This window comes from Cherax quadricarinatus, chromosome 22, assembly GCF_038502225.1.
Source record: "Cherax quadricarinatus isolate ZL_2023a chromosome 22, ASM3850222v1, whole genome shotgun sequence".
Lineage (NCBI taxonomy): Eukaryota > Metazoa > Arthropoda > Malacostraca > Decapoda > Parastacidae > Cherax > Cherax quadricarinatus.
In genome coordinates this window covers 355,592-377,475 of record NC_091313.1, presented here as the reverse complement: position 1 = coordinate 377,475, position 21,884 = coordinate 355,592, and the positions used below count along the sequence as shown (strand labels likewise).

The 21,884-nt window shown below is 39.0% G+C and overlaps 1 protein-coding gene across 3 annotated transcripts in view; it reads left to right on the top strand.

Annotated features, from left to right (window-relative positions):
• LOC128689767 (leucine-rich repeat-containing protein 45) overlaps positions 1 to 12,565 on the top strand; it is a 70,049-nt gene extending 57,484 nt beyond the window's left edge. For all 3 annotated transcript variants that reach the window (XM_053778226.2, XM_053778227.2, XM_053778228.2), the window contains 2 exons: positions 6,396 to 6,532; positions 11,171 to 12,565. In XM_053778226.2, the coding sequence (XP_053634201.1) occupies positions 6,396 to 6,532; positions 11,171 to 11,342 (309 nt within the window). In that variant the 3' untranslated portion in view covers positions 11,343 to 12,565. The remainder of the gene's footprint in view (positions 1 to 6,395; positions 6,533 to 11,170) is intronic.
• The last annotated feature ends 9,319 nt before the right edge of the window (positions 12,566 to 21,884 follow it).

The following is a 21,884-nucleotide window of genomic DNA, read 5'->3' as shown; positions in this document are numbered from 1 at the left end:
GTTCTTGTTTATTTCTGCTTATCTCCATGGGAAAGTGGAACAGAATTCTTCCTCTGTAAGCCATGTGTGTTGTATGAAGCAACTGAAATGCCAGAAGCAAGGGGCTAATAAACCCTACTCCTGTATATGTTACTAAATTTAAAAATAGAAACTTTTGTTTTTCTTTTTGGGCCACCCAGCCTCGGTGGGATATGACCGGTATGTTGAAAGAAGAAGAAATTAATAAATTCATGGAAATCTTTATCGGTACCAACATTATCTGTGGATAGTTTTTCTTCAGCTTATTGTACCTGAAGAGTAGTGGCAAAGTCTAAATGTGGGAATGTAGTGATTCCCATGAGTATATATATATTTTTTTTTTCAATAAGTCGGCTGTCTCCCACTGAGGCAGGGTGACCCAAAAAAGAAAGAAAATCCCCAAAAGGAAAATACTTTCATCATTCAACACTTTCACCACACACACACATTATCACTGTTTTTGCAGAGGTGCTAAGAATACAACAGTTTAGAAGCATATACAGGTCTCCCTCAACATTCGTGAGGGTTAGGGGATCAAGAGCCTCGCGAATGTTGAAAAACCGTGAATGTTTGGTGCTCCAATATATTGTAGGGAAATATATTACAATACTGCTTCCTTAACTTGTTGAACCATGAATAATCATAAAATACATGGAAACGTCATAAATTGTACTAAATATATACATGTTATGCTTTAATAACGTATGTTATTTAATAACATGAATGTTAATAACATGTATGTTATTAAATACCACAGACTCCACCACTGCGAGTCCCTACTACCCTCCCTCCGACCCCCGCAACTGGCAGCCAGCCCTCCCACCACTCAGTGTGGTGAGTGTTTTGTTCATTATTTGCTATTAAACTACAGAATAAATAATGTAAACCCATTCATGACTGCATATTGGAATGGCTATTAGGAAAGGTATTAGACGGTGACATCATGTGTTTACTCTTGAACACAGCAAAGAATCGAACATTTCTGCTATTGCTAATAATAATAATAATAATAATAAATACGATATAATTGAAGAAGGAAATTGTACAAAAATACGAGGGAGTGGTTGACACATCATCAGTGTGACTTTGTTTATGCTGGAGTGAACATTAGTCTCCCTGCTCTTCCAAACATTTCACAATAATTCAGCGGTTGAGGCAGTGGTATTTAATAACATATATGTTATAAATAATAATAATAGTACATGTTATTATTAATAACATGTATTATTATTAACATGTATGTATTTAATAACATATATGTTATAAATAATAATAGTACATATTATTAATAACATGTATTATTATTAACATGTATGTTATTAAATACCATTGCCTCAATCACTGCCTCTACCACTCCAGTCACACTCAATCTACAAGCACCAAACACAATGAATTATTGTGAAATGTTTGGAAGAGCAGGGAGACTAATGTTCACTCCAGCATAAACAAAGTCACACTGACGATGTGTCAACCACTCCCTCGTATTTTTGTACAATTTCCTTCTTCAATTATATCATATTTATTATTATTATTATTATTATTATTACTATTGTTATTATTAGCTGTAGCAGAAATGTTTAATTCTTTGCAGTGTTAAAGAGTAAAAACATGATGTCACCGTCTAATACCTGTCCGAATAGCCATTCCAATATGCAGTCATTAATGGGTTTACATTATTTATTCTGTAGTTTAATAGCAAATAATGAACAAACAAAACACTCACCACACTGAGTGGCGGGAGGGCTGGCTGCCAGTTGCGGGGGTCGGAGGGAGGGTAGTAGGGACTCGCAGGTGGCGGGAAACTTAAATATGATTTGGCGGCTGGGAATTTGGTGGCTGGGAATTCGCGAATGTGTGAAGCCCATGAAAGTTGAAAATGTGAATGTTGAGGGAGACCTGTACGTATAAAGATACACAACATATCCCTCCAAACTGACAATATCCCAAACCCCTCCTTTAAAGTGCAGGCATTGTACTTTCCATTTCCAGGTCTCAAGTCTGACTATATGAAAATAACCGGTTTCCCTGAATCCCTTCACTAAATATTACCCTGCTCACACTCCAACAAATCGTCAGGTCCCAAGTACCATTCGTCTCCATTCACTCCTATCTAACATGCTCACGCACGCTTGCTGGAAGTCCAAGCCCCTTGCCCACAAAACCTCCTTTACCCCCTCTCTCCAACTCTTTCGAGGACGACCCCTACCCCGCCTTCCTTTCCCTATAGATTTATATGCTTTCCATGTCATTCTACTGTGATCCATTCTCTCTAAATGACCAAACCACCTCAACAACCCCTCTTCTGCCCTCTGACTAATACTTTTATTAACTCCACACCTTTTCCTAATTTCCACACTCTGAATTTTCTGCATAATATTTACACCACACATTGCCCTTAGACAGGACATCTCCACTGCCTCCAACCGTCTCCTCGCTGCTGCATTTACCACCCAAGCTTCACACCCATATAAGAGTGTTAGTACTACTGTACTTTCATACATTCCCTTCTTTGCCTCCATAGATAACGTTTTTTGACTCCACATATAAGTATACACGATATGATGTAGGGCGAAATGACAGTAGTTTGTTGGATTATGTATTAGTAGATAAAAGACTGTTGAGTAGACTTCAGGATGTACATGTTTATCGAGGGGCCACAGATATATCAGATCACTTTCTAGTTGTAGCTACACTGAGTAAAAGGTAGATGGGATACAAGGAGAATAGAAGCATCAGCGAAGAGAGAGGTGAAGGTTTATAAACTAAAAGAGGAGGCAGTTAGGGTAAGATATAAACAGCTATTGGAGGATAGATGGGCTAATGAGAGCATAGGCAATGGGGTCGAAGAGGAATGGGGTAGGTTTAAAAATGTAGTGTTAGAGTGTTCAGCAGAAGTTTGTGGTTACAGGAAAGTGGGTGCAGGAGGGAAGAGGAGCGATTGGTGGAATGATGATGTAAAGAGAGTAGTAAGGGAGAAAAAGTTAGCATATGAGAAGTTTTTACAAAGTAGAAGTGATGCAAGGAGGGAAGAGTATATGGAGAAAAAGAGAGAGGTTAAGAGAGTGGTGAAGCAATGTAAAAAGAGAGCAAATGAGAGAGTGGGTGAGCTGTTATCAACAAATTTTGTTGAAAATAAGAAAAAGTTTTGGAGTGAGATTAACAAGTTAAGGAAGCCTAGAGAACAAATGGATTTGTCAGTTAAAAATAGGAGAGGAGAGTTATTAAATGGAGAGTTAGAGGTATTGGGAAGATGGAGGGAATATTTTGAGGAATTGTTAAATGTTGATGAAGATAGGGAAGCTGTGATTTCGTGTATAGGGCAAGGAGGAATAACATCTTGTAGGAGTGAGGAAGAGCCAGTTGTGAGTGTGGGGGAAGTTCGTGAGGCAGTAGGTAAAATGAAAGGGGGTAAGGCAGCCGGGATTGATGGGATAAAGATAGAAATGTTAAAAGCAGGTGGGGATATAGTTTTGGAGTGGTTGGTGCAATTATTTAATAAATGTATGGAAGAGGGTAAGGTACCTAGGGATTGGCAGAGAGCATGCATAGTTCCTTTGTATAAAGGCAAAGGGGATAAAAGAGAGTGCAAAAATTATAGGGGGATAAGTCTGTTGAGTGTACCTGGTAAAGTGTATGGTAGAGTTATAATTGAAAGAATTAAGAGTAAGACGGAGAATAGGATAGCAGATGAACAAGGAGGCTTTAGGAAAGGTAGGGGGTGTGTGGACCAGGTGTTTACAGTGAAACATATAAGTGAACAGTATTTAGATAAGGCTAAAGAGGTCTTTGTGGCATTTATGGATTTGGAAAAGGCGTATGACAGGGTGGATAGGGGGGCAATGTGGCAGATGTTGCAAGTGTATGGTGTAGGAGGTAGGTTACTGAAAGCAGTGAAGAGTTTTTACGAGGATAGTGAGGCTCAAGTTAGAGTATGTAGAAAAGAGGGAAATTTTTTCCCAGTAAAAGTAGGCCTTAGACAAGGATGTGTGATGTCACCGTGGTTGTTTAATATATTTATAGATGGGGTTGTAAGAGAAGTAAATGCGAGGGTCTTGGCAAGAGGCGTGGAGTTAAAAGATAAAGAATCACACACAGGGTGGGAGTTGTCACAGCTGCTCTTTGCTGATGACACTGTGCTCTTGGGAGATTCTGAAGAGAAGCTGCAGAGATTGGTGGATGAATTTGGTAGGGTGTGCAAAAGAAGAAAATTAAAGGTGAATACAGGAAAGAGTAAGGTTATGAGGATAACAAAAAGATTAGGTGATGAAAGATTGAATATCAGATTGGAGGGAGAGAGTATGGAGGAGGTGAACGTATTCAGATATTTGGGAGTGGATGTGTCAGCGGATGGGTCTATGAAAGATGAGGTGAATCATAGAATTGATGAGGGAAAAAGAGTGAGTGGTGCACTTAGGAGTCTGTGGAGACAGAGAACTTTGTCCTTGGAGGCAAAGAGGGGAATGTATGAGAGTATAGTTTTACCAACGCTCTTATATGGGTGTGAAGCATGGGTGATGAATGTTGCAGCGAGGAGAAGGCTGGAGGCAGTGGAGATGTCATGTCTGAGGGCAATGTGTGGTGTGAATATAATGCAGAGAATTCGTAGTTTGGAAGTTAGGAGGAGGTGCGGGATTACCAAAACTGTTGTCCAGAGGGCTGAGGAAGGGTTGTTGAGGTGGTTCGGACATGTAGAGAGAATGGAGTGAAACAGAATAACTTCAAGAGTGTATCAGTCTGTAGTGGAAGGAAGGCGGGGTAGGGGTCGGCCTAGGAAGGGTTGGAGGGAGGGGGTAAAGGAGGTTTTGTGTGCGAGGGGCTTGGACTTCCAGCAGGCATGCATGAGCGTGTTTGATAGGAGTGAATGGAGACAAATGGTTTTTAATACTTGACGTGCTGTTGGAGTGTGAGCAAAGTAACATTTATGAAGGGATTCAGGGAAACCGGCAGGCCGGACTTGAGTCCTGGAGATGGGAAGTACAGTGCCTGCACTCTGAAGGAGGGGTGTTAATGTTGCAGTTTAAAAACTGTAGTGTAAAGCACCCTTCTGGCAAGACAGTGATGGAGTGAATGATGGTGAAAGTTTTTCTTTTTCGGGCCACCCTGCCTTGGTGGGAATCGGCCAGTGTGATAATAAAAAAAAAAATATACCTCAACGCACCACTCACCTTTTTTCCCCTCATCAGTTCTGTGATTAACCTCATCTTTCGTAAATCCATCCGCCGACACGTCAACTCCCAAGTATCTGAAAACATTCACTTCTTCCATACTCCTCCTCCCCAATTTGATATCCAATTTTTCTTTATCTAAATAATTTGATACCCTCATCACCTTACTCTTTTCTATGTTCACTTTCAACTTTCTGCCTTTACACACATTCCCAAACTCATCCACTAACCTTTGCAATTTTTCTTTAGAATCTCCCATACGCACAGTATCATCAGCAAAAAGTATATATGAGTATATAGTTATCCTAAATCTATGGAGGCACCAATGACTAGTAATTTATTTTAATCTGGCAAAAGTACCTGGTCATATCAAAATTCTTTCAGAAAGATCAAAATCACTGCACCCCTCTTGACTTGCAAGCCCACATAAATTCTAAAGTTGACCAAGAGTTTGTTTATAGTCAATATCTGAAATGTACTTGAGAAGTTTGTCTTTCTGTGCTTTTAAATCTTACACAATTCTTCTAGCAACATATTACTCTATCATGAGGAGAGTTGTATTTAATCCACTCCATTTTCTTAAGTAATTCTTCCTTATCAGTTACAAATGATTTTCTCTTATGTTTCACTATGGCATGAGAATGTCCACTGCTGCTTTCAGGGGCTTAGAGTTTTTCATATCTTCCATATCACAGTCACTAGTATAAGCTACAGGTGTTGATTGATTATCATGGGAAAACATACCAGTATATCAAGTCTAAAAATTGGCATTCAGACTGCCACCACCTGGCTCCATGTAGCCTGCCATTTGAACTGAGAGAGAAAACTGAAGATATGCAGAAATGAAAAAGCACTGGAAACCAGATTGGTAAAAGGGAACTTAAGGTTCATTAATGTAAGGAATGATGGTGCTAGACTGTATTTACTTCTGTCTGTACAGATTACTCTTCTTGGTGTGTATACCTTTGAAGAGTTTCAAGAGTTTATCTACTCTCTGAGCCCGGCCATAGGCCAGGCTCATCTGGTGCTTGCCTGGTCAACCAGGCTGTTGCTGCTGGAGGCCCTCTGCCCCACATATCCATCACAGCCTGGTTGATCTGTTGATCAGTTTAAAATTATTTTTCAAAGTTTAGATTATCAGATCTAAACCAAAGCTGACAATTACTGTAAGTTATAGTGTATTAAATTAGACCTTTTTTTTTTTTGTTCCAGAAACTAGAGGGCAGTGAGGCAGAGGTGAAGGCAGCTGAAAAGCGAGTCAGAGACGAGTTTGCTGCTCAGCTGATTGAACTTCAACAAGAGCATGAGAAAGTTACTAAACTCAACAATATTATTGTGGATCTTAAAAGGCAGGGAGTAATTACCTTACCTATTTATAAGTAGAAGAGTTGAGCAATGCTAATGATGTTCCAGTATTTAATGAAAAAAATAACTTGGAGCAAAGGAATGGGTTACAAAAGGAGGTTTTGCTACATCACTGTGAATAGCTTGGATGCTTTCAGTACCTCTTCTTCTTTTACTTAAAACAATGGCTTATTTTTCTCCCTGTTGATGGTGTTAAGGAACCTTAGCTATTCTTTTGTATCTTTTATGTAGTTATCATGTCTTTTCCTATCAGCCAACGAGGGCATATCTGCCACTTTCAGCTGTTCTTCGTAATTCATTTTTTTCTAGCTTTGTAAATATCATGATCTTGTCCACTTTTTTTTTTTATTTTAGGTGCAAACACCACATCACTACTGCATACAGTGGAACCTTGACTTACGAGTTTAATCCGTTCCAGGAGCTAGCTTGTAACTCAATTTACTCGTATATCAAATTAATTTTCCTCATTTAAATTAATTGCAAAGCCATTAATTCGTTCCTGCACTCTGGAGAGATGAGAAGAAATACTTGAATATGACACTATTATCAACTGAACGGCTTATTTATCTATCACAATTCATCTAATCCTAGGTAGAAGGTTGGTAGACAGCAACCGCCCAGGGAGGTACTACCGTCCTGCCAAGTGAGTGTAAAACGAAAGCCTGTAATTGTTTTACATGATGGTAGGATTGCTGGTGTCCTTTTTTCTGTTTCATAAACATGCAAGATTTCAGGTACGTCTTGCTACTTCTGCTTACACTTAGGTCACACTGTACAAGCATATACATGTATATACATACCCCTCTGGATTTTCTTTCTAGTTCTTGTTCTATTTCCTCTTATCTCCATAGGGAAGTGGATCAGAATTCTTCCTCCGTAAGCCATGCGTGTTGTAAGAGGTGACTAAAATGCCAGGAGCAAGGGGCTAGTAACCCTTCTCCTGTATATATTACTAAATGTAAAAGGAGAAACTTTCGTTTTTCCTTTTGGGCCACCCCGCCTCGGTGGGATACGGCCGGTGTGTTGAAAGAAAGAATTCATTTTACATGACATAATAAACAATATAATTAGCACAGAAACATGATATGTACTCTAGAATGAATAAAATAGGCCATAATACGGTGGCAGAGGCAGAAGTGTCGGCCATTCCTGTCCCAATTTGACTCTAGTATCTTCCCATGTTCTTACTGTAAGAGAAAATGGAGTATTTTTGAGGATAACTGCAGTAGATCACTAGGACCCATGGTTAGAAAAAAGAAATTTGGTCAGATGACTAAAAAAAATGCAAAAAAGCATGAGAGAACTGCCCCCACAGGGATGTAAACATACTTATTGCTTACCAGCTGTGCCAACTAGCAGAAGCAATCTGAATTATTATTACATGCGTATTATGCCAAATCTAGCCTCGTTCAACACTATTGTTAACGAAGAACTCACAAAAATAGCAACCTGGTTGACTGTCAACCAACCTACAATTATATAGACAAAACCTTTTACATTTTGTTTGGGAGTACAGTAAATGAGGTCCAACTAAACATTATGCTTAACAGCACCCTTATTGCTAAACATAATGAGGGAAAATTACTGGGTCTGCACCTTGATAACCTGAAACTCAACACCCATCCTCTCAAAGATACGTTACTATGTACCACAAATAGCACTACTTACACTATACTATTCACTGATCTACCCATACCTCACCTATGATATTTGTGCCTGGGGTTCCACGATGAAAAACCACCTAAAAACAATAACACAACAAAAACCTGCAGTGTGAATGATCACAACACCCACTGCCCCACTCTTCGAAGACCTAAACCTACTTACTATACAAAACATTGTGCAACTTACATTTACAGAACAATCAATTCTGATATAAATCCTGACAGTTGCAATAGGACTCATAGACACAACACTAGGCACAAAAACCCTTATGACATTTCCCATATCAGGCTAAATCTTTTCAAACACTCATTGTACATAAAAGGACCCAAAATCTGGAACTCCCTGCCAGAAATCTCCAGAACCACTGGCTCAGCTAGCATTTTTAAAACTACAGTTAACCCTTTCAGGGTCCGTCCCGTAGATCTACGGCTTTACGTTCAGGGTCCAAACCGTAGATCTACGCCATGAGCTCAGCTCACTCTGATAAACTGTGAGTGGTACATTTGGGCCTAGATATGAGAGAATACATCTATGTGGTATGTGTGCACCACATAAAACAGATCCTGCAGCACACTGTGTATAACGAGAGAAAAAAAATGAAATCATGATTTTTCGATTAAAACAGCAACTTTGCAGTGTTTTTTCGTATGTTTTTTATAGTTGTATTTGCGATTTCTTGGTCTCATTTGATACAATAGAACACATATTACAGAAATAGAGATGATTTTGATTGGTTTTAGCACTGGAAATGGCTTGAAACTGAGCTCAAAGTAGCAGAAATGTTAAATTTTTGCCGATATTCAAGAGTAAACAAACGACCTCACACGTCTAATACACGCCAGCTGGTGGGTCTAATATACATTCACAAATATGGTGATGATATTTATACAATTATTACAGTATTGCATAACAGTAAATCTTCTATTTTTTGGTGTGAATAAAAATTCATTATGTGAATAAAAAATCAAAATGGAATTTATTTGTAAAGCCTCAAAACATAACTAATGAACAGAGGAAATGTTAGTTTAGTGCCAGGAATGCCTACATTGTTCATTCTGGACCCTATTTTGAAATTGGAATATTTTGAACTTTGTGTTAAATTGGCCAAATTAACAATTTCCGATCACTTTATTTTGTAGTTGAAACAGTTGACTTGGCGATTTCTTGTGCTCAATCGATAGAATAGAAGTAATACTAGTGAAATAGCTAAGAATTTGGTTGATTGGAATAATGTAATTGGCCTAAAATGGGAGTCAAAGTCGGCAAAATTGCCGATTCGTAAATATTGCTGACACATCAAAATTCGCGAGAGCATAATTTCGTCAATTTTCCACCAAATTTCGTACTTTTTGTTTTATTACCTTCACAAAAAGATTCTCTACGATTTCATAAGAAAAAATACCAAATTTTTTTTTTGAAAATTCTTGGACACTGGTGCGTGACTCCAGATTTGGGCCTTGGACCCTGAAAGGGTTAAAAAACACTTTTTCTCCTTAACCTATCCCAGCCTATCATAAAGGCATACGTAAAAACTATCCATGCATTTGCTCAATATCATGAACATAGGTAAAACTCTCTCATCAATATAATCGATCTATACTTACTCTGAATATCTCTATTAATCTGAAATGTTAATTTCTCCATTGTGGCCATGTAAGGTTAATAATCAAAATTGTACGTCTTCTCTACAAAACTTATTAAAGCCATATAGCATGATCTGATAGAATACTCAATTCTCTTGTATTCATTGTAACTCGTCTATTGATCATATGTACTGTTATTGCCTTATTAATCTTAAGTCAGTTTTAAGTTTGCCCGAAATGCTCTGCATATAAAGGGGCTTTTGGCATGTGCACCCAACTATCATATTCCATTGTATAAACATGTATCATGTCAAAATAAAATATTATTATTATTATTATTAATACACAGCACTTGTCCATATTAAATTCATTTCACACAGCTATCACTCTGCTTGTTCAACGTATTCAGATCTTGCAACTATTTGAAGTAATTTTTATTGCTTGTTATTCAGAGGATTTTTGCTTCATCCACAGACATGTTTATATAGTTTTCTTTTATTTTTTCACAATTGATTCAGGTAAATTATGAAAATTGTTAGGGCAAACACTGTTCCTTCTGAAACTTACATTACAAGGTGGTCAGGACACTTTTCTTCCCTTCTCTCTCAACTGCTGTGTGCTACCTCTCCACCTCCTCTCTACTCTACTTTCTTACTCTCCCTCTCCTCTTAAGTACAGAACACCTAAAAAAGAGCTTTGCAAAAAGTTAGGGATAATGAGAAGTCTTTATCAGACATTTTAGAAAATTCGGTTACTGTGGATTACTATGCTTATCCCTTCTATCAGAGTTGAATAACAAGCGATTGATATAATAAAATCACATGGATTGTGAAGCAAGCAAATTATGGGATTCTAATGTACCTTGTGTCACTTGCATATATTTTAAGAACATAAGAATGGAGGGCCACTGCAGCAGGTCTACTTGCCAATTCCCATTGAGGTAGGGTGACCTGAAAAAGAAGAAATACATGTACTTTCACCATCACTGAAGTATTTTTTAATCCATCAATTCTTGTACATACATATATATGTCCAACCTGTTCTCAAAGCAATGCAAAGAATTAAATTCAATAACCATAATAGCCAAAGTAAGGCATGTCCTATTTAAATCCAACCCTTCTAACTTGTATATGTATTTCATGATATCTTAGTTTAGCATTATTCTTGTAATACTGGTTATGATTTTTGTGTGTAAATTTAACACTACTAATAACCTCAGGAGTACATCCACAATAAGTATCAAAGTTTAACTGTAATTTGAAACTCAATAAATAAAACTATTAATTGTTTTTTGATGATGGTTCTCCACGTTTCATATACTATAATAATTTCAAGGGTATAAGTTGTGTTCTGCTTATCATATATATGTTTCAGGACCGTATCAGAACTGGAGCACCAATCTAGTGAGTACAAACGAGAAGTGAGGTTAAAAGAGGATGAAATTCAGAAAATGCGGGAAGATGAAACTCGTCGAGTAGGAATGTTACACACAGCTTTTATGTCATATTTCAACACTTCTCTTGGATCACCAATCAACCCACGTTGAGCAAATTATAAATTTTAATGTGTACAGTATTTATTTTTATAATGTTTTATAGAAAATACAGTGGTACCTTGACTTATGAGTTTAATTCGTTCTGTGACCGAGCTCATAACTCAATTTGCTCATATATCAAATCAGTTTTCCTCAATGAAATTATATGAAATGCCATTAATCAGTTCCAGCTCCCCCCCCCAAAAAAAACTCAATTTTTTTTGTTACGGGTTTTTAAATAAGAAAAATGTATTTAAAAATAAGAAATGATTTTTGCCTTTTTTTGCCAGGTCCTAGCAATGTTTTAGAAATGCTGAAGTATATGTGAAACTCCTTGAAGCATGGTGTAAGATAAGTGTCACTCCACTGCTGACAGTGCAGCAGTGGAGTGGCATTTGATGATTGTGCACTGTTACACATAAACATGTCTGTCTATCTAGCTCTGTCTGTGTTTATCTCTGTCTCTGCTTATCTGTCATTCTGTATGCCTGTGTTCCTGTCTCTACTTGTCTGTCTCAGAGAGAGCCACTCATGAACCAACAGGTACTACACACGATGCAGAATCGTCACGTCTGATTCCTGAACAAGTGAAAATGTGTATTACTTGCCAGTCATGCTTATTATACCTTTTATCTACAAGCATAGTAGATATGTCTGTTTTTTTTTGGGTTATCCTAGGTAATTTACATTATGTGTAACTGTATTTATGTGTACCTGTGAGACAGAGATAGATACAGACAGACAGAAGGAGATAGAGACAGCCAAAGCAAATCAGTCAGCCGGCCTGCCGAACATGTATTACATGTTCCAGAATCGTTTCGGTATGGAACATTCTGGCAGGATGACATTACCAGTGGTATCAAAATTGAAAGGATGTTACACATTGGTTATTAGTGAGGTTTTTGATATTTTTTTTGGTATCTCCTGTTAGTGGCAGCGTATCTGAAGCTCCCTCGTAACTCAGATTTTGGCTTGCAACTCAAAGCAAAAAATCGACTGAGCCATGGCTTGTAATTAGGAAAACCCATTAGTTGGGGCACTTATAAATTAAGGTATCATTGTATTGAAAAATTTAAATCAGCTGATAGGCAGGGCATTTTTTTTTTCTCCTAAACTCGCCTTCTCTATTCTAATCTATAATGTAGGGTGTTTCACATTTGTTAGAAGTAATTGATCAAACAAATACTAATTAAAAATCATGGAGTTAAACTGTAATTATTAAACAGAAAAGTTTAGTATATGATTTTTTCTTACATAACCTAATCTAACCTTAAATGAAAGCTTTATGTACAGCTTTTTTATATTTTAAATTAGTAGGAAATTATTGATCAAACACACACATCTGTGTCAGCTGCTATTTTTTTTTTTTTTTTTTTTTGGAGAGAAACCACTTTGGAATAGAAAAAATCCCTAGCTATAAGCTTATTATCAAAAATTTTCGCCACTGCTTAAAATTATGCCACATGTGATATTTGACATACAGATCAAGGAAATTAAAAATTCATTAATAAAAATTTTAACACTAAAGGACTTTCTTTTAACCTAACTTTCAGTATATGTATGTACATATATTTTTAACACACTGGCCATCTCCCACTGAAGCAGGGTGACCCAAAAAAAAGGAAACACTTTGATAAATTAGACACATGTGCAACACTTGGGTATCTTTACTGAAAAGATTGATGGATTGATTTCATTGACTCAAGGCTGAAGGACTGATTACCTCAAACACCACCTGTTCTTCACCATTCTCTTTTGTACGAACTTATGAAGCCACTGTGTGGCAAAACGTTTCCTCAATAAAGATAACAAAGTGTTGTACGTGTGTCTAATTGATCAACTCGTCGGTTCTCTGGACTACTTATCTACAAAAAACACTTTCACCATCATTTGCACATAATCACTAACTTTGCAGAGGCACCCAGATATGACAGTTTAGATGTCACTCCAAATTTCCAATATCCCAAACCCCTCCTTTAAAGTGCAGGCATTGTAATTCCCACCTCCAGGACTCCTATCTGGCTAACTGGTTTTCCTTAATCTCTTCATAAAATATTACCCTGCTCACACTTCAACAGCTCATCAGGCCCCAAAAGCCATTTGTCTCCTTTCACTCCTATTTAACACTCTCACATGCCTGCTGCATGTCCAAGCCCCTTGCACACAAAACCTAGTTTTACCTCCTCCATCCTTTTCTAGGATGACCCCTACCCCCTCCTCCTATCCACTACAGATTTATATGCTCTCCAAGTCATTCTATTTTGCTCCATCCTCTCTAAATAACCAAACTGCCTCACCAACCAATCTTCAGCCCTCTGAATAATAATACTTTTAGTAACTCCACCCCTCCTAATTTCCACACTACGAATTCTCTGCATGATATTTACACCACACATTGCCCTTAGACACAACATCACTGCCTCCAGCCTCCTCCTTGCTGTAGCATTTACAACCCATGCTTCACACTGATATAAGAGTGTTGGTACCACTATACTCTCGTGCATTCCCTTCTTTGACTCCATGGATAGTGTTTTTTGTCTCCACAGATACCTCAATGCACCATTCACCTCTTTTCTTTCATCAGTTTTATGGTTAACCTCGTCATTCATAACCCATCTGCTGACAAGTCTACTCCTAAATATCTGAAATCATTCACTTCTTCCATATTCCCTCCCTCCAATATGATATATAATTTTTCTTTACCTAACTCATTTGATACCCTCATCACCTTACTCTTATCTTGTATTTACTTTCAACTTTCTTCTTTTACACACCTTCCCAAACTCGTTCACTAACCTTTGCAGCTTCTCTTTAGGATCTCCCAAAAGCAGCAGCATCAGCATAAAGTAACTATGTCAGCTCCCATTTTGTATTTGATTCCCCATACTTTAATCCAACCCCTCTTCCCAACACCTTAGCATTTACTTCTTTTACAACCCCATTTATAAATGTGTTAAACAACCATGGTGATATTTTTCATCCCTATCTAAGATCTACTTTTACTTGGAAGAACTCTCCCTCTCTCCTACACACCTTAACTTGAGACTCATTATCCTGATAAAAACTACAGCGTTTAGTAACTTACTACTTCCATACACTTGCAACATTTGCCACATTGCTCCCCTATCCTCCCTGTCCTATGCCTTTTCTAAATCCATAATTGCAATGAGAATTTCCCTACCTTTATCTAAATATTGTTCACGTATATGCTTCAGTGTAAACACTTGATCTACACATCCCCTACCCATTGTAAAGCTTTCTTGTTGATCTGCAATCCTGCAGAAATAATTCCATTATAAAATCGGTATGTACAGAGTTTTGTACTACCAAAATTTTTTACATTTTCAAAGGAAAAAACTTTTTCCTTTTTTCCACTATACAGTGGACCCCCGCTTTACGATCAGCTCCCAATGCGACCAATTATGTAAGTGTATTTATGTAAGTGCGTGTAATGTTTGGGGGTCTGAAATGGACTAATCTAATTCACAATATTCTTATGGGAACAAATTCGTTCAGTAATGGCACCTGAACATACTTCTGGAATGAAATAATATCGTAAACCGGGGGTCCACTGTATTTTGTATTATGATTTTTTTATGTAATTTGAATTTTATTTCATATTCAGTACACATTCAGTCAATACACATTCAATCACAATAATTTACAAAAATCGTACAATAATGTGTTACAAATTCTAATAAAATATATTGATATTTAATGGAGATAATGCGAGTTGCGATCAACCTTCATGTTTGTTTGGGAACTTTTTTGTGGAGGTCGATGCTATGTTTCAAGCCTCACATACAATACTGCAACTGTGTTATGGAGTTTGGTGCCTCATTCCAAGAAATATCACGTACAATACAACAACTTGTGTTGTGGAGGTTGACACTACACTCCACTAAGCCTCTCATACATTGCAATACAGGCAGGCCCCGCTTGTACAGCAAGTTAGGTTCCAGGCTACTGTTGTAAAGCGAAAATCACTGTAAAGTGAAACATGGCCCTTTTTTTCACTTTCACATGCATATAAAAGCCTGATAACATGTTTACACAATCATGTATTGAGTGAGCAATAGAGCTAGGCTTAAAAATTGCATATACAGTGCACACATTGCTTACCTAAAAATATTCTTGTCTTTAGCATATAACAATTGGTGAATATATTTATTGTAGGAAGTCTGAATAAATGAAGAACGGGTATGAATAACAACCACTGCATTAGCAAAATGCTGTTAAGTGAAGCACTGTAAAGTGGGGCCCTCCTGTACATCCATAAACACTCCTGAACATATTGTCAGTTCCTAGATCCATACTGATTTATGCTAGTGTGAAACGACCTGAATTTCCTTTAACCCTTTGAGGGTTTTCGTCGTACTAGTACGTCTTACGCGTAGGGGTTTTTGGCGTACTAGTACGCATAAATTCTAGCGGCCTCAAATCTCGCGCGAAAAGGCTGGTAGGCCTAGGTGTGAGAGAATGGGTCTGCGTGGTCAGTGCGCGAGGTAGAAAAAAAATCTGGGACCCAGTGGTGCATTGTGGGAATGCCCTCTTAGTAAACAATGTCCACCATGCCTCGCGGTAAGAAGCTCCTCACTCCTCGGCGAATTGGGACACTTTTGTTCCCCAGTGACAGTTCTAATAGTGATGGAAGTGCCAGTGAAGATGAGTTTCGTGGTTTTAGTGAGGTTTTGACCGAAACTAATGACCATAATATCGGTAATAGTGAAGAAAACCCAGACGACCCTCAGCCTTCCACCTCTGGTGCTGGGCCCTCGTGTTCACGTTCAGTTGTTCCAGAACCCAAGAGGAAACTTCTATTTTCCCAAATCCCAGACTCAGATGAGAGCATGGGTGATGATAGTGATAGTGAATATGAACTACAAGCTCTTCAAACTAGTTCCAGTAGTGATAGTGAAGTGCAATATTCCCCAGTGAAGCGTCAGTATATACGACGATATATGCGCTCTGGTAGTGTGCCATATGTTATACCAAGGGGAAGGAGTGTATCTCGGAGTACATCCCGTGGCTGTACAACAGGAACAGACAGTGAAAATGACGAAGATACTGTTGCAATTGGGATGGAAAATGTGCGTGGTGGTAGTGGTGCCGGCGGTGAGGCACCAGCAGTGGGCCATGCTGCCACCCACGCCGCTGCCTCAGCTGATCTAGAACAAAGGCCACCATCCCCCACTCCCCCACCACACCAGCCTCCACAACCACAACCTCCACAACCACAACCTCCACAACCACAACCACCTGTCATTGTCCAGTACCCACCAGCAGACCGCACCTGGGATTGGCAGGAAGCTGTCAATTTTGTTCCAAATCCCCACCAGTTTGATGGCAGCCAAAGTGGAATACGGCCATCTTGTGCACTTGGGAACAATGCCACTGAACTGGAATGTTTCGAGTTATTCTTTGACGAACCACTGATGAAAAGTATTGTCATGGAAAGCAACACATACTACGAGTACACCATGGCAAACACAATACTTTCACCAAAATCACGTCTACACCAATGGAAGGAGGCAACTGTGGCTGAGATGTATCTTTTCTTTGCCACAATAATGCTTATGCCACATGTGTATAAGCACAAAGTGAAATCATACTGGTCAACAGACCCCCTGATTGCAACACCAGGTTTCAGTGATATAATGCCAGTGAATCGATTTGTGCTAATGTTACGTATGCTTCACTTCTCAGATAAAACCAGGCCTGACAGAACTGACAGGTTATATAAGATTAGGAATGTGTTTGTGTATCTGAAACAGAAATTCAGTACTCATTTTTATCCCTTCAGGAAGCTTGTAATTGACGAGTCTTTGATTCTGTTCAAAGGAAGACTCTCTTTCAAGCAGTACATACCAAGCAAGAGGAAACGCTTTGGTATAAAGTTGTTTGTGCTTTGTGATTGTTACAGTGGTCTGGTATTGGATATTATTGTGTACACTGGAAGTTATACATTGCAAAATACCAGGAAGTTATTGGGCATCTCAGGTGATGTGGTTCGAACAATGATAGAACCATACCTTGGTAAGGGGCATATATTATATACAGATAACTGGTACACAAGCCCCTCACTCAGTGATTTTTTGCGAGTGAACATGACAGATGTGTGTGGCACAGTGCGTGCAAATCGAAAACATATGCCCAGGTTTGATGCTGGCACTCGCAGAGGTGAGGTGCAGGCGTTTGCTGCCAATGACATCATGGCATTTCGGTGGCATGACAAACGAGATGTCACACTGTTGTCATCAATTCACCCTAATGAAATGGCAGACAGTGGCAGGCAGCATAGAGAGAGAAATGAACCCATTCTAAAACCTGCAGCTGTGATTGATTACACCTTCAACATGCGTTCAGTGGACAAATGTGACATGCAGATTGGGTTTGCTGATTGTGTTCGCAAGAGTTATAAGTGGTACATCAAACTGTTTTTCCATCTTCTGGACATTTCCATGCTCAATGCTTATAATATGTATAAGATGAGCACCAGAAACAAACCACAGTACGGCGAATTCTGTTTGTCTGTCATCAGTTTTTTAGTTTAGTTTAATATGTTTATTATGCACCCCATACCCATCCTGTGGGCGGTAGTCAAAAGATTACAGAGGTACATAATTGGTCCAGGGACTGGACTCCAAAGTTTTGATAGCTGAGCAAGTTACAGAGGTAATGAACTCACAATTTACAAAGGTAATGAACTCACAATTTACAAAGGTAATGAACTCGTACTCTGTCATCAGACAAATAGTATTCAAGTACCAAGGAAATGCACCTGCAATTGACCGCCCACCAAATTATCAACAACTACCTGCTCGTCTGAAGCATGGTGATCACTTCTTGGTAAAACTGCCTGCTACTGCTTTGAAGAAAAAGGCTCAGAAGAGGTGTTACGTCTGTTCACATACAAAAAAACGTCCACGACAACGCAGAGACACTCGTTTTATGTGTGAGGAGTGCAAAACTCCACTGTGCATGACACCATGTTTCAAAGAGTTCCACAGGCTGCAGAACTTCTAGAAACATGTCCTGTGACTGTATATGTGTATATAAAATATAGAAAAATAGTAATAAACAACATTTCATATTGTTTGTTTGTGTAAATATTTTCTGTAAACAAAATAATGACAACAGTGTTTACGCCCTTATTGTGTAGTATTGAAAAAGAAATAACTTACAAAATACTGATCATGTTGGCCTCAGAGGCCATAAAAGTTACTCAGAAAAAGAAAAATTGAAACAAAATTGAAAATAGTACATAAAAAAGTAAATAGAAAAATACCGGGTGACGGCAGTCGGCGATGTTACCATATGTTGTTCAATTTTGGCAAATTTCACACCTCCATATCTCGGTAAGTATTGACGTTAAAAATTTTTTTGTTTAGCCTATAATGTTTAGAAAAAAATACTCTATTTTTTCATAAGAAAAAATATTTTTTTTTTTTTGAAATTTGGCCGACCCTGAGAACGAGTTTCGGAGAGGGCCTGTCGACCCTCAAAGGGTTAAACAATTACTTTTTTTTTTTAACACATCAGCCATTTTCCACCAAGGCAAGGTGATCCAAAAAGAAAGAAAAACCCAAACAGAAAGAAAAAAAAAACTTTAATCATCATTCAACACTTTCATCATCACTCATCCATAATCACTGTGTTTTCAGAGGCACTCAGATATGACAGTTTAGATGTCCCTCCAAAACTGCCAATATCCCAAACCTCTCCTTTAAAGTGCAGGCATTGTACTTCCCATTTCTAACTGGTTTCACTGCATCCCTACACAAAATATTACCCTGCTCACACTCCAACAGCTCATCAGGTCCCAAAAACCATTTGTCTCCATTCACTCCTATTTAACATGCTCACACATGCTGGAAGTCCAAGCCTCTTCCCCACAAAACCTTTATCCCCTCCCTCCAACCTTTTCGAGGATGACCCCTACTCTGCCTTCCTTCCCCTACAGATTTATATGCTCTCCAAGTCATTCTTTGTTCCATTCTCTCTAAATGACCAAACCACCTCAATAACCCCTCTTCAGCCCTCTGACTAATACTTTTAGTAACTCCATGCCTCCTAATTTCCATATTAAGAATTCTTTGCATAATATTTACACCACATTGCCCTTAGACAGGACATCTCCACTGCCTCCAGCCTCCTCCTCACTGCAGCATTTACAACCCATGTTTCACACCCATATAAGAGTGTTGATACCACTATACTCTCGTACATTCCCTTTGCCTTCATGGATAACGTTTTTTTGTCTCCACAGATACCTCAACACACAACTCACTTTTTTCCTCTATCACTTCTATGATTAACCTCATCCTTCATAAACTCATCTGCTGACAAGTCAACTCCCAAATATCTGAACACATTCACTTCTTCCATACTCCCTCCCTCCATTGTGATATCAAATTTTTCTTTATCAAAATCGTTAGCTACCCTCATTACCTTACTCTTTTCTATGTTCACCTTCAACTTTCTACCTTTACACACCCTCCCATACTCGTCCTCTAACCTTTGCAACTTTTCTTTAGAATCTCCCATAAGCACAGTATCATCAGCAAAAAGTTACTGTGTCAATCCCAATTTTGTATTTGATTCCCCATAATTTAATTCCACCCCTCTCCCGAACACCCTAGCATTTACTTCTTTTACAATCCCATCTATAAATATGTTAAACAACCATGGTAACATTACACATCCTTGCCTAGGACCTACTTTTACTGGGAAGTAATCTCCCATTCTCCTACTCACCCTAACCTGAGTCTCGCTATTCTCATAAAAACTTTGCAGCATTTAGTAACTTACTACCTATGTAATGAGAACCTTCAAAACTAGGGAGGCCAAGCCCATGATGACACTCTTCAGGTCACTTGTTCTATCTAGGCTGGAATATTGCTGCACACTAACAGCACCTTTCAAGGCAGGTGAAATTGCCGACCTAGAAAATGTACAGAGAACTTTCACGGCGCGCATAACGGAGATAAAACACCTCAATTATTGGGAGCGCTTGAGGTTCCTAAACCTGTATTCCCTGGAACGCAGGAGGGAGAGATACATGATTATATACACCTGGAAAATCCTAGAGGGACTAGTACCGAACTTGCACACGAAAATCACCCACTACGAAAGCAAAAGACTTGGCAGACGATGCACCATCCCCCCAATGAAAAGCAGGGGTGTCACTAGCACGTTAAGAGACCATACAATAAGTGTCAGGGGCCCGAGACTGTTCAACTGCCTCCCAGCACACATAAGGGGGATTACCAACAGACCCCTGGCAGTCTTCAAGCTGGCACTGGACAAGCACCTAAAGTCAGTTCCGGATCAGCCGGGCTGTGGCTCGTATGTTGGTTTGCGTGCAGCCAGCGGCAACAGCCTGGTTGATCAGGCTCTGATCCACCAGGAGGCCTGGTCTCAGACCGGGCCGCGGGGGCGTTGACCCCCGGAACTCTCTCCAGGTAAACTCCAGGTAATACACTTGCAACATCTGCCACATTGCTCCCCTATCCACTTTGTCATATGTCCTTTCTAAATCCATAAAAGCAATGAAAACTTCCCTACCTTTATGTAAATACTGTTCACATATATGTTTCAATGTAAACACTTTATCTACATATCCCCTATTCATTCTAAAGCCTCCTTGTTCATGTGCAATCGTACAGATGAACCTGGTATACTCAGTAAACTTATTCCTCTATAATTTTTACAATGTCTTTTGTCCCCTTTCCCTTTATATAAAGGAACTATACACACTGTCTACCAATCCCTAGGTACCTTCCCCTCGGCCATACATTTATTAAGCAAAAATACCAACCACTCCAACACTATCCACTCCTGCTTTTAACATTTCTCTCATGATCCCGTCAGTTCCAGCTGATTAACCCCCTTTCATTCTAGGTAATGCTTCACGCACCTCCCCCACATTCACATCCTGCAATTCTTCACTCCTAAAAAATGCTGTACCTCCCTGGCCAGTGCATGAAATTACTGCTTCCCTTTCTTCATCAACATTTTTATAATAATTTTTTATCACACCGAACAAAAGAAAACGCATTCACCATGATGGAGATAAGAGGACATAAGGAAGAACAAGAACTAGTACGAAAATTGAAGAAACCTCAGAGGGGTGTGTAGTATGCATGTACATGCAAATGTAGTGTGACCTAAGTGTAGGTAGAAGTAGCAAGACGTACCTGAAATCTTGCATGTTTATGAGACAGAAAAGAGACACCAGACACAATAACTGTCAGGGGCCCAAGATTGTTCAACTGCCTCTCAGCATACATAAGGGGGGATTACCAATATACCATTGGCTGTCTTCTAGAAAGCTTTGGACAGGCACCTGTGATCAGTACCTGATCAGCTGGGCTGTGGTTCATACATCGGTTTACGTGAGGCCAACAGTAACATCCTGGTTGATCAGGCCCTGATCCACCATGAGGCCTGGTTACAGACCGGGCGCTGCGTGGGAGTTGACCCCCGAATCCTTCACCAGGTATACTTCAGGTATGATTCATTCGAAAGATGTCTTGCCTGAGGTGTGTAGAC